The following is a 14,023-nucleotide window of genomic DNA, read 5'->3' as shown; positions in this document are numbered from 1 at the left end:
ATGTCTGATATTTTTTAGAATAAACGTCTCTTTTTCAAAGAGGAAACAACCCAAAAGAATTCTTTAAAAAATATTTTATGGCATAGTTTTTTGGTTTCTTTTGGAAAAAGAGTATTCTGATACACTTACATATTTGTTTACTACAAATGCTTCAAGCAAACTACCTTTCTCTTTTATAATAATTTCTTTTTTAATTCAATTGTTTTGCTTCCCACTAATTCATCTAGTTTCCATTTGTTTTAGGATGGAGGGAGGTGGCACAGTAGATGTCTACACTTATTAATTTGGATTTTCAGCTAAGTTTGAGTATTGTTATAACAGTTGAGATTGGCCATTATTATATTAACTGAGTTTATTACTTGTTCAAGTGACTTTATGAATAAAAAAGCTGATGAAGAAACTCATAGTAAAATGAGCAAATGTTTGAAATTCTTTTTATAATTAGATTGAAAATCAGAAAATCTCCTGATTGTTTACCAGCTAGTAACTCTTGATGGAATTTTTTAAATAATAAAAAGAATCGATATCTCACCTTTAACTGATTTTTATGCTGAGAAAGGATGTGTTGACTGAACTCTTCCCTGTCCTCGGTCATGAAGTGGCAAAGGTCACAGCGAAGTGGGGTATCAGCCAGGTGTGTCCGAAGGTGAACTCGTAATGAATCCACACATGAGAATTCTTCTCCACACACCTTGAAAAAAAAATAAGTAAATAGAAAATAACAATTATGTGATAGGAAAAGAATTAAAAAGAAATGAAGACCCAAATAAAGAAAAATATCTAATGTCTCAGCTTTAAAAAAAAAAGAAATCAGAAGTTTATGAACTTTACAGACGTTAGAACTAAAGTAAAACATATTTATTTTTTTTTTTTGGATGTCACGTGTGAACACAAATCTGCAATAATATTGTATTTCCAATGATCAAAATAAAATATACTTCTCCAAGTATCATAGATAATGAAATTTCAAAAAATATATGCTTATGAAGGTCTATCTAAAAAATTCTAGAAGTTTGTAAATGGTTAAATAGGAATAAACCATCCAGAACTACAACTTTATATGTAAACATATCATACTTATATTCAAACAAGTTTTACATACCTGGCACTGTGTTTGCTTAAAGGCTTCAACATTGCTATTCGCATTATTTTCATTGGAATGAGATGAAGATCTTGAAATTGTCATATCAGCAGTTTCAACTGTTTCTTCTATTGGATTCTCTATTGATTGGGAAGGTTCACTTTGATTTGGCTGAAAACAAAAAAAAAATAATTGATAAGAAAATAAAATCACTCATTTATTTTTGTAAAACCACAGTTATGTAAATTTATATATAAGAATACATATCAGTTCACACACACACACACATATATATATATACGTAAAAATAAGATAAAAATACAAGCAATGGTTGACGTTATGATTATTTGAAAAGGAAAACATTATTTTATAAATTCTCAGTTAATCAAAAAAAAAAATTATAGACAAGATGACTCAGATTTCACAAATGGCTTCATACAAGGGGTAATATCATTAACAACTACCCAACCTCAAGAATCAGCACTACCAAAGAGATATATTGATACCTTAAAACTTTTAACAAAAAATAAAGACATCATCATTTCACAAGCAGATGAAGGGGTGGAATAGTAATTATAAATAAAAATATATATTTAGAGAAAATGCACACACTACTATCAGATGGAGATACATATGTTCCGACAGACTTAAAATCTATAGAGATATTGAAACCTTCAATAAATCTATAAAAAAACTTATCAAAAACGATAAAAAATGGACAGCTTACATAGAATTCCATCCCACTATCCTTGTATAATACAAAACACATAAAGAAAACATCTCTATGCGACCCATAATCTCTAACATCGGTAGTGTCACTCATAAGTTAGCACGAGCCATTGCCCATATTCTAACTCCATTAATGGTCACCATTAGTACATCACATATTAATAACTTTGGCGACCTTCTAAATAAAATTAAAAATATTGACATACGAAATAAAACAATGCACAGTCTAAATATAGTTTCCATATATGCCAACATCCCTATCAAAAAATGCCTTACTCTACTCCACAAACACCTAAACAAAATTACAATCGATTTACCTTTTTCCCCGGACATATTAAGACAAATAATAAAACTTATCACCGATACAACCTATTTCCAATTCAATAATTCCTATTAGAGACTAAAATTTGGACTCCTTATGGGAAACCCCATCAGCGGAGTACTAGCTTGCCTATTTTTAGAATTTCTAGAGACCAACTTTTTCAAATTCAGATTACCTAAAAACTCCACATACTTCAGATACATAGACGATATCCTTATTTTCCTCCCCATAAACGCACAAATAGAACAACTCAAAAATAAATTAATTTCAGTCGAACCATCCATAAAATTTACACACGAATCCGAACAAGACAACTCTCTAGCTTTTCTAGATATACTCATCATCAGATCAGAAAACGATTTGAGTTTCAAAGTGAATAGAAAAACTACACACAAAAACGATTACATTCACTACTACTCGCACCACAATGATAGAATAAAAACTGGCATGATTATTGGTTTTTTCCTGCATGCTTTTAGAATATGTAGCCCCCAATATCTTGATGATGAAATTCAACACATTACAAACACCTTAAACTCATTACAATATCCGATGTATTTCTAATGCGAAGAAAAAAGCCACAAACTATTCTAATATAAACAAACAGAAATAAAAAACAACAAATACTTCACTACTAAACAGACATCGCTTCATTCTTACCCATACTAATAATACAAAAATTTGCAACACTCTCAATAGACTTGGTATATATTCGATACAAACACCTTCTTCAACAATAAAACAAACATTAAAAAAAGCACTCCCCCAAAACCCTTACATCCAACGCCGGCACATACTCTATCCCTTGCAATGACTGCCATCAAACAAATATAGGAGAAATACAACATAGGTTAGAAATTAGACTTAATGAACATAGAAGAGACATAAAGAATGGAAACTCTTTAAATGCATTTTTTTGCTATTGTGTTGAACATGGTCACTCGTTCAGCTTTGCACATGCAAAATTATCAAATTTGTTGTAGATAGGGCTAAACGAAAACTTCTAGAATCAGCACTTATTTCAAATACTAGCACTATCATGCAAAGAAAAGGTTTCTACAACGTTTCTACAATTTAGTCTCTGTTATAGGAAATATAATAATCAAGGAACAAAATATAAATACAGATCCTGGATAAAGCAGTATATCATACAATTTCAACAAATTAGACAGGATATGGTTTAAAAAAAAAAAAAAAAAAAAAAAAAGTACATATGTATATGATTAACGTTTTAGTGTATATATAAATCCATAGATTAATTCAACCTTTCCACATGCACACGTGTAGATTCTGCCCAGAATGGGAAGGATTTTAGGACTTTTTTTCATGTTTACTCGCATGTGATTTATGATCATTTTCTACATTTTTACCTCGAAAATCCTGATGATGTCCCCTGATATAGGGACGAAACGTTGATTAACATTATTTTATAAATTCTCGGTTTTCTTTTTTCAAATAATCACACATATATATGTGTGTGTGTGCGTGTTTAGATATAAAAATGCATATCAGTGCATGTATGTATGCATAACAAACATATGCAAGAGAATGTTATTAAACTATAGGATGTAGAAATACTACTTGAATAGTTGAAACATTACAATTTGTTTAAAATGAAGAGAAAATATTTTTTAGGCAAAGTTAGGTTAGCCTTTTAAGAAAAAGACTTTCCTTCAAATGTTAGACATTTTAAAAATAGGTGTTACATTTCAATAGAATTAAATCACATTTCAATAGAATTAAATCACATTTCAATAGAATTAAATCAGCAATGTTTTACTTTTCATACTTTAAATGTTGTCAGCTTGGGTAATAAAATTGACCATAGAATTGCTTATAGACATTAACAAAAAAACTTGCTACGGTATTTTGAAAAGTGCAACCCATGATGTAAGTCAAATGTAATAGTTTATTTCTTCAGTAGAATCTTCTGCCACAACTGAACATTCGATTTCATTCCTAAAATAAAGGGTAAAAATTCACATCCAGATTTTGAAAAACTTTCATCTGAAGACTTAGAGAAGGGAAAAGGTTCTTCACTTATTCATTTTTTTTTTTTGAGAAACAGTACAGTTTTTACATATATTACTTATTTCAATCTTTGATTCTATCTAGCCAATGGTGGTTAGTCCGGCTATGGATTAAAGACTCTTCACAAGTAGATGTGAATTTGATCAAGTCTATCCATATTAAATTGGCCTCACTGCCACATCATTACACCAACAGATCCATACATACATACATACACATAACCAAGCTACACTAGGCTTTACTGCCTTTACAATATTTTTTTTTTTTTTTTTAACAAAGGAGTCATCAGGGAACTTGTACATGTGTACATTTAGTTTAAATAACCAAATAGCATTTAAGTATATTCTCTGTGAGTTAATGATATCATTATTTGTTGTTACAGGATAGAAGAAAACAATTTCTTATTACTTTACAAGCAATAATTATTGGAAGTTATCATAAATATATACTTATATTTAAGATGCGAGCATCCACGGCACTTACATGTAATAACACTTGTGACAAGAGATCAGCCAAATTTAACCATATGTAGTATAAAAAAATAATTTAATAAATATATAATTATACTTAATACTGTTCTAATTATTTTAGATGAGACAGTGCTTACCGATTTATTTTGATTTTTTATGGTTCTGAAATTGCGAAATTAACTCCTTTGGTTTAATATATTATTGTATTGCTATTTTATAAATTCTCATCTTTTCTCTCTAGATACAGGTTACATCTTTGGTTGAAGCTACTGAGGGTATTGGACTCACATAAGACCAACCAAGAAACTATAGATGTGTGCTTATTATTGGCTACTTACTAGTTATAACAGTATTGTAATGTCGTAATTATATTCTTGAAATGTTGAAGATGTTTTGATTTGGAAAAGCACATAGTGTTAAGTGAAGAAATCCAGAAAACGATATCAATGTGAGCAACCACCCCCCCTCCCAGAAAGAGGAAGAGGTGTTGAGTGATTGAGACAAAGAGAGGCCCTGAGAGGAAGAGAGAAAAAATGTTTTTAACTACCCCCCCCCTCTCCGAGGGAGAGGAAAGAAAAAGGATTCTGAGAGTAGTTGAGCAGTACTGGAAACCCAAATGGTTAAATCGTCCGAGCGCTCCTCGGCCTGGAGGCCCTTGGGGGTCTGATGTGATAATGTTTACTAGATTGTGTTAACGGGATTTGTGACTTTTACTTGATCTGATCAGGCATCGTTCACTGCTTGTAATCAGTCGCCTTAGATTAAATAGTATCGGTTGTGAACTGAAGAAAATAATAGATAGTTTATTATGGTTTATAAACCAGAGTTCTGTTTGTTTGTGGTGAGGACTCTTCACTTGCAGCAAGCTGACTGGAGCAGCAGAAGGATCAAGAAACCCAGAAATGACACAAGAGACGATTGAATAGGACACAACATGTGAAGATGATTATTAGGCCATCTAGTGATGTGACTCATTCAAAAAATCCTGTCATACTACTCCTCTCCCTTCAAAAGCTTTAGTGCATAAATATATATATATATATTTATATGTATCATGTGCTAATATCGTTTTGTTCATAAAAGTTAGATAAAAAATCCAATTAATCTCACTGAGTTTATATTAGTGCTCAATAACAAGTAGGTCAGTTATATTTAGTTTTAATTTTTGCTTATACTAACATGTCTCACTACATAAATGCAAATATGTTTTAACTAAAGCCCAAATGGATGTCTTATCTGGCAGAGATTTCAATAAAAAAATGATTAGCAAATTTAAGAAAAACATTTTTCAGAACGGTTAGAACTTATCTTTACAATGATGATTCCGTAAGAATGAAAAATAATAATTTAATATTTATTTAAAACTTTGAATAAAAAGATTAAACTATCTTTGGAACACGTTAAGATGCAAATATTTTATTACGAGAAGTAAAAAAATATCATTCAAATTTCTTTTTCGTTTCTTTCTTTTTCTTTTTTAAATTTGAAATGTATTTTATTAAGTTTGAACCATATCAAGCTCATCATCAGAAAACAAAAAAATATTCATTATTAAAAAATTAGGGCAAAATCATGTTAATACACCAGCTTGCGTTAGATCACCGAAGTTAAGCGACAATGAGCATGGCACATACAAGATGACCATTTGAGAATACGAGGTGTTGCATGCATTGTGCTGTGATGTAAAACTTTCCAGATAATATCTGGGGCTGCATTTAAAACACTGGGAGAGATGCACCCTTAATTATTGTGAAAACATGTATGTAGGAGAAAGAAAACTTTGATGTAAAACCTGAGGTTTACTGTCTGCTCTGCCTTGTGGCAATCATTTGCACTGACTGAGATTAGCAGTAGTTCCAAAAAGTGTCGATGGTCCTATACAAAACATTCACCATTATAAACAAATGATATGTGTGGATTTTGGACAACTTAGTTGCCTGAACCTTTATGAGTTCAGGAGAGTCCATTTTAAATATAATATATACACACACATTTCTTTACGATTATTATTACTTTTTAGTTATACAAATAAGATTAACTTAATTGTTATGAAGGGATTAAATTACCTCCTTTACACTATTTTTGTACCTCATATAAATATATAAGTTATGAATGTGTATACAATTTATTTATTTGTATTTACAGGATTCACTCCTAAACTAATTTACAAACTAATTAATTAATCATTATGAATTTTGGAACACAGCTGCTATATATTACGAGTTATAATGTAGGCTATATTTAATTTTAGTTTTCTGCAAAAGGACCAAAAAAAAAAAGGGTGGAAGCCATTTATGAAAATTCAGATACCTTCAAATTTTGTAAAATTAAGTATTAGAAATATTATCCAAATTTCAGTTTCTTTAGAGTATTTCAAAAGTTTTTTTTTTTTTGCCGGGGAGAGGGGGGGGACATAATATGAGCACAAGTTATTTGAAAATTCAAATTTTTCAGATTTGCATTAAATTTGATCCATGGTCATCGGACACCAATTAAATCCGAATACCTGAATTTCATTTTATCTAAAGCTCTCTTAAGCTTATGCCTTAAATTTTAGAATGGACTTTGATCAAAATTAATAATTTTTTCTTTTTTCCATTTCCATCATGTTGGAATATTATTTCCATAATTATTATTTAACATGTTAATTTCTAATCTAGAGCAAAATAATACTATTATTTATTTCAAGCTCACTCAAAAATCACTGATTAGTTTCTGCCATTGTTGTGCAACATGTGCAAGCATGTAAAACAGAAAATAAACTAAATATGATGCAGTTCATGTTGATTCAGAATCTTTTTTTTTCAATTCTTTAGTGCTCAATCCCATGTCATTTCTCAACTGGTCGACATAAGTCACTGCTGCTGCTTCTTTTCCTCTGGGTTGATTACTAAAGGAGCAGCTAGTGTATTCAAATTATTTTTACTTTCTCCACATTTGCCCAATAAAGTTCAACAGTGTTACTTTCAATAGGTTATGCTTCCTTAGTTTACCATATAATTCCTTGTTCGTTTATCCTTCCAAACATAAACAAAAATTAGTCAACATTTAAATGTAAGCACCGGCTAATCTGCTTCTCATGACACTCGTGTCTAGTTTTCAGCAATATACAACAAAACACTCTTTACTATTGATCTGAAGAACTACATTTTAAGTTTTCATCTTAGGTTTCATTGGAAAATCTTATCTAATTTATTCAGTGTCTTTCAAGTTAAGTCAATTCCAATTTCCGTGTCTCTTTTACAATTTATTATCCACTAGCAAGGGTACTCGGCATTACACAAGGAAGAAACACAGTTGCGTTTGAACACATCTAAAAAAAATTGTACATTTTCAATGTCCTAAATTTGCTTCTTAACAAATATTCATAAAATCATTATTTCTTTGTTACATATTAGTGGAGTGAGGCAAGGAGAGCAACTTGTAATATTTTTAAAACAATGACAAAATGTGCATAATCTTGCTGAAAAACATGTTACAGTATTTTAGCTTTGAATGGTAAGTGTGAAAAATCTTCATAGGAATGGCCCATTTCATTTCCTATAGTGTTGTTATAGGTCAATGCTATCATTTCATTATATAAAGAGAAAAAAAAACAAGAAAAAAGAAATGAAAACAAAATGTAATGTTCATTTCTCACCTCCTCAATAAACTGATCAACTGTAGTTGTCAATTGTGTAGTCGTAGTCACATCAGACGTTGCATTCAGCTCATTTGAAACATTGTCTGTTGTGTTTTCTCTAGCAGTAGAAACATTGGATGTAAAATCCCATCGTTTTCCGTAACATGGAAGATCAGAATCACTCTTTGCAGTACAGGGTGTCCTACAAGGATGAGGCAAAAAAAAATTTTTAAAGAAAAAATAATTATGCACAAATTTTCGAAATATTGGTACTCTTGCAGAATTTGACCTGGATTCTTGAGATTTTCTGACAATTATGGCTTAATCACCAGATTAAGCCAAGCATTGTTCAAATATTGAAATGCTAAATCAACATTTTTTGTTCGTATAAAAAATGTAATTTTAAAATTATTTTTTCTGTTTAGTTTTTTAACATTTGTTGACAAAAAATAATTTGTAAATTTTCTTGAAAGAAAAAACTTTTTCTGTACCGTCACCTAACAATATACAGTTTTCATAAAAATCATTCATCTTTTCTTGTGAAAAAAAAAAAAAACTTATGTTGACAAAAATAAAAATGTTTGCTGCCAATTTTCTTAAAACCCAAACCCCAAAATTGTAAGTTTTCTTGAAAAAAGACTGTACTTTCACCTAACAATTTTCACTTAAAAAAAACATTCATCTTTTCTTGAAAAAGCAAAAATCTTTTGTTTATAAAAAATTGCAAAAAAAAAAATAATAAAAGTAAATAAACAATACAAAATGCAACTTTTCTTGAAAAAAAAAAAAATATATATATATATATATATATATATATATATATATATATATATATATATTCAGTAAATTTACAGTAGTTTTTTTTTTAAATTTTTTATTTATTGGATTTTTATTTTTTTCTGGTTTGTTTGTTTGGAAATTTTTCTGCATCTGTTACTTTGCTAATCCAGTAACTGCCAGTCGAGCCCGAACCATAATTGACAGAAAATCCTGAGGATCCGGGTCAAATTATTCAAGAGTATCAAAATATTTGTAGCGATTATTTAGAATTATACTTATTAAATAAAAATACAGAAAAATCTTTAGGTTGTATGTACCTGTCACAAAACAAATATATCATATTCCAAAAACCATATAGATTGATCAAGTAGTTTATTATTAACCAAGTAAAATCAAATTTTATGATTAAGCGAGACGTAGTGATTTGATCAGACATGATATATAAATAAGAGTACAACAACTTAATTTTAACAATCGAAACCAAAATCAGTTTTATAATAATAGATACATTTAGTATAAAAATTGCTAAAAAGTGTAAATTTTTATTTTCTGAATAAAAAAAAAATACTTGATCAATTTAGATGATTTTTTGAATAGGACATCTTCGTGTTATATAGTGTTTCATTATTATTATTCTGCTTGTTGTTGTTATCGTTCGTTGTTAGGAAGTCTTATTAAAAGTGAGTCTTAGAGAGTCTTATTAAGAGAGATGTTGCGTTCTGTGTTCGTGTTATGAAGAGATTCATATATATAGTGAGACAGTGTTGAGACAGTCTTAGTGTTCACATTGTAGATATTAGATGTAGAGAAATTGTGTATGTGAAGACATTTTAAAACACAGGATATATAAGAGAGATAATGACAATTTCACTTTATCTTTTGGTAGAATTACAACACAAAGATGACGTTTATAAAAACACATGATGGGTTTATTTCCATGGACTGGTCGGTGTTTTTTTTAGTCAGGAATTCAAAGTTTTACATTCTATGTTTCAAAAGTGACCGTCTCGCTTCCAGACGTTCGACTGTCCATCTCTGGACTCCAGACTGTCGTCTCTCGTCCTCAGACTCTCTCTGCTTAACTCTAAAGTTTCTAACTATATCGAGAACTTCCCATTTTCCATGACGTCATACACATGTTGAAACATGTGTCTTCTTTCACGTGTTCTGGAAATGCATGTCCAAAACTTTTTCCTTTGTTTACAAAAGGAATTTTAACCTATATTTCCAGTAACCTATATTTCCAATATGTTAAAAACATGTTTATTAAATTATCCTATAGTTGCATTCCTCATTCAATTTCATAACAGAATTGACAAATGCACATTCCTTTTCTTAAAACTATTTTATCTCTAAGCTAAACAATGGTTTGTTTTTACATTCCATTTTCTAATTCTCTCTCGCAATCTATTTCTAAACCTAAATTACGAGGTTCGAATTTCGTCTATTCTATTTCATTTTTACATTTAACTAAATCTCTCTATTTTTATACTTACATGAAAGGGGGACAGCCCTTATCATGTAACATTCGTTCCATGTCAAGTAAAGATTTTTATGTATTTTTGTTATTTTTTAATGAATGTAATTCTTAATAAGCACCATACTTGTTTATTCTGGAAATGACTTAGTAGGAAAATCATAATAAAGGTTATTTATTTCTATTCATTTTGGCACACAATGATTAAGAGAATTAAAACCACATTTATAACCATAACAGAGTTTATTTACATTAAATAACACTACAGTAAATGTTACTTCTCACATAATAAAAGACAAACTCCTTTTAGTGGATTGCAGGAAAATATGCTCAAAGATCTTGTCACAGATCAGGTCTGAAATCATGAGCCAGGGGCTGACTATAATGTTATTACATGAATGATCTGGTTGAAAAGAGAAGGATTCTCTCATATCATCATTTAACACAGTAACCATGCAGTTATATTATCAACTAATGAAGAGTGCCTTGCTATCACATGATCTATCTCTTCATTTTACAGACCTAACATAATTCAATTGGAGCAGTTTTCAATTTTTATTACCAATGAAAAACCAGTAAAATAATCCAACTCCAACGGTATATATATATATAAGCAGTATATATATAATTTATTACGGCAGCTAATACATTAATTGAATAAATATGCAACACACTCACGACTAGAGTTTAACGGTTAACAAACACATAAACATTATGACGCCATATTGAAAAGAAAAGTTTGTTAACTCTGCCTTTTTATAAGGGAGATAACTTAACAAATTATATGCATATTAATGCCAATATAAAGGGAGACAACTTAACAACCAAAACTGAGATTTGTAAAAAGTGTGTTTAATTAGTGTATACAGGTACACATGTAGACAAATGAAATATTGGTAATTTAACATTTATTCCAATTCATCGCAGCAAAATATATTAATGATAAAAAAGTTTTAAATTTTTTAGAAAAAAAATCATCTAATAGTGTTGTGGTGAATCACCCTCCAAATGGACTGTTCTATCCATTATATAAATCATAGACCTTTTGATCCCAGGTGTGGATTAAACACCAGAGCGACCCTCGCCTGCTCGGTGATGTTTACTACTCTTTTCAGTTGTAACCTTTTTACGTTGTTGTTCCAGTAATACATTGTTTAAACTCTATTCCGTTGTTCTGCTTTCTTTGTGGCTTATTGCAAGCCATAACACTGGCGACATTGGATTCGGAGAACATACTCACGTTTAAAAACAGTGTTCTAAAAAACTAAACACTGATGACATTGGATTCAAGGAGCATACTAAAATCGAAACCAGTAACAACACTGAAAAAAAAATACTCGCATTGAAATAGTATTCTGAAAATACTAAGAACGTCGGACTCAAATGTTATCAAGCCTAAGGAAATGTCTAACATAACACTTGCAACTGAAAGGTTCACTGTAAAAAATTAAAAAAAAAACCCAGATCATTACGTAAAAAAACGAGAGTTGAAAAGAAAAAAGTTTGTCACGACTTTCAAAGATAGCGCTGTACTTTTGCAAAAAGAAAAAGGTTTGTCGCGATTTAGAAAGGTAAATTTTTATACTTTTGGAAAAAGAATTCGTCACTTATGGTTTTCGCTGCTAAAATCGGGCGTTATTTTTTTTTTTTTCTGGAGAAAAATATACACTTTTTTTTTCTTTAGACAATGACCATTTTAAAATATTTATGGGTTTTTTTCTGTTCGTTTTATTGTCAGGAGGAAGAAATAAGAAAGAATAAAACGATTTTGTAAAATTCAGCGAACGTTTTGAAATTTCTAATGCTGACAAAGCAAAATGGACAAATTGAAAGTAGCGTTGGATTGGCCAAGTTGCATATCGATGTCGCAAAGCGTCAGTCACGATTCGAGGAACAGCAAAAGGAATTGCAAAAACAGTTAGTGGAATGTCAAATATGAACCAAGGAACAGCAAAAGGAAGTTCAAAAAAGTTAGCCGAACGCCAATTACGAACAGAGGAGTTACTTACAGAAATTGTTAAAAATAATGTAAACGCGGAAAGCAATTCAGCATTTTCTCAGAATACAATATGGACCTCGATAGACAATTTTAAATATGAGGAAGAGGAAAAATCATTCGCAGCGTATTTTCGGCGTTATGAAGATTTTTTTAATACTGACTGCAGCAACTGGTCTGATCAAAAGAAAACCAGACTTCTACTACGAAAATTGGAAACGGCTGAGTATGATAAATTCGTGGATTACATCTTACCTCGGAAAACAGCAGATTTATCATTAACTGAGATGAGTCTTTTCCATAAGCGTTGGAGATGTTTGAATGTGGTAAAAGACGATAATGACGATTTTGCCAACTATGCAGCTGTAGTGAACAAACACTGTGATGACTTTAAGTTGTCTGAACTAACAGCAGACAATTTTAAATGTCTTGTGTTTGCGCAAGGGTTAACCTCGGGAAAAGATGCAGAAATCAGGCACAGAGTCCTTATAAAATTAGAAAATGAACTGAACTTAACACTTCAAAAATTGACTGAGGATTGTCAAAAAGTAGAAATTATAAAAAAAAGATGCAAGAAATATTGAAGCAGGCATCGGGAATATAAAAAAAGTAACTAAGAAAAAAACCGTTGAAATGGCACACAGATACTAACCACCGAAACTCAGAAAAACTAAAAGATGCCATTTATGCAATAAGATCGGTCATAAAAGTTCGCACTGTAGGAAAACTCAGAATAGAAGCCGTGAATGTCAAACCAGAACTAAGGACGTCGTAGATGAAAATCTATGCAAATATGTAACGGTTAACATTTTCGGCAAGGCTATTAAATTCCAATTAGATAGTGGATCGGATCTTTCAATAATAAATCTCAAAATGTGGAAAATATTACGAAATCCGACTATGTTAAAAACTAACAGAACGGCGACGGCCGTTAATGGTACAAAAATTCATTTTGAAGATGAATTAATTACAAACGTCACTTTAACAAAAAAACTAAAATTGTATGTGCTAAAAGATAGTGAGAGCCTGTTCAGTTCTGACAGCATGGAGGAGTTTCATCTCTGGGATCTTCCTATATCCACATTCTGCAAGAAAATAGATACCCACCCAGCAGAAACGGAGAAACTTATAACTTGTTTTAAAAAAGAATTCACAAACGTATTTACTCCTGGCCTGGGGAGATGTACAAAAATGGCCGCAGATTTTAAGTTGAAACCTGGCACACAACCGGTGTTTAAAAAGAAACATAATGTCCCGTTCGCTTCCCTGAACAAAATAAATCAGGAACAGACAGATTAGAAAGCATCGGTATACTAGTTAAAATTGAATATAGTGAGTGGGCTGCTCTGGCAGTTTACGTAAAGAAAAGATCCAGGGAAATTCGCGTTTGCGCCGACTTCGCGACCGGACTCAACAGGTCTTTAGAAGATTTTCACTATCCATTACCTAGTCCAGAAGAAGTGTTCACGAAATTAAATGGCGGCAAGTTTTTTTCTAAGATCGACCTAAGCAACG

General features: G+C 30.8%; 1 protein-coding gene across 9 annotated transcripts in view; it reads right to left on the bottom strand.

The window, feature by feature from the left end:
- The window catches only part of LOC145249680 (uncharacterized), a 103,035-nt gene that overhangs the window by 41,693 nt on the left and 47,319 nt on the right, over positions 1-14,023 (bottom strand). For all 9 annotated transcript variants that reach the window (XM_080111470.1, XM_080111471.1, XM_080111473.1 and 6 more), the window contains exons 7-9: positions 8,274-8,457; positions 1,103-1,252; positions 533-691 (exon numbers count right to left, since the gene is read on the bottom strand). In XM_080111470.1, coding sequence (XP_079967596.1) covers positions 533-691; positions 1,103-1,252; positions 8,274-8,457 — 493 coding nt within the window. The remainder of the gene's footprint in view (positions 1-532; positions 692-1,102; positions 1,253-8,273; positions 8,458-14,023) is intronic.

The sequence above is a fragment of the Euprymna scolopes genome, chromosome 28 (genome assembly GCF_053919585.1).
Source record: "Euprymna scolopes isolate OS-2025 chromosome 28, ASM5391958v1, whole genome shotgun sequence".
Classification (NCBI taxonomy): domain Eukaryota; kingdom Metazoa; phylum Mollusca; class Cephalopoda; order Sepiida; family Sepiolidae; genus Euprymna; species Euprymna scolopes.
The sequence above is the reverse complement of the archived record's forward strand: the minus strand, read 5'-3'. Positions and strand labels throughout refer to the sequence as shown.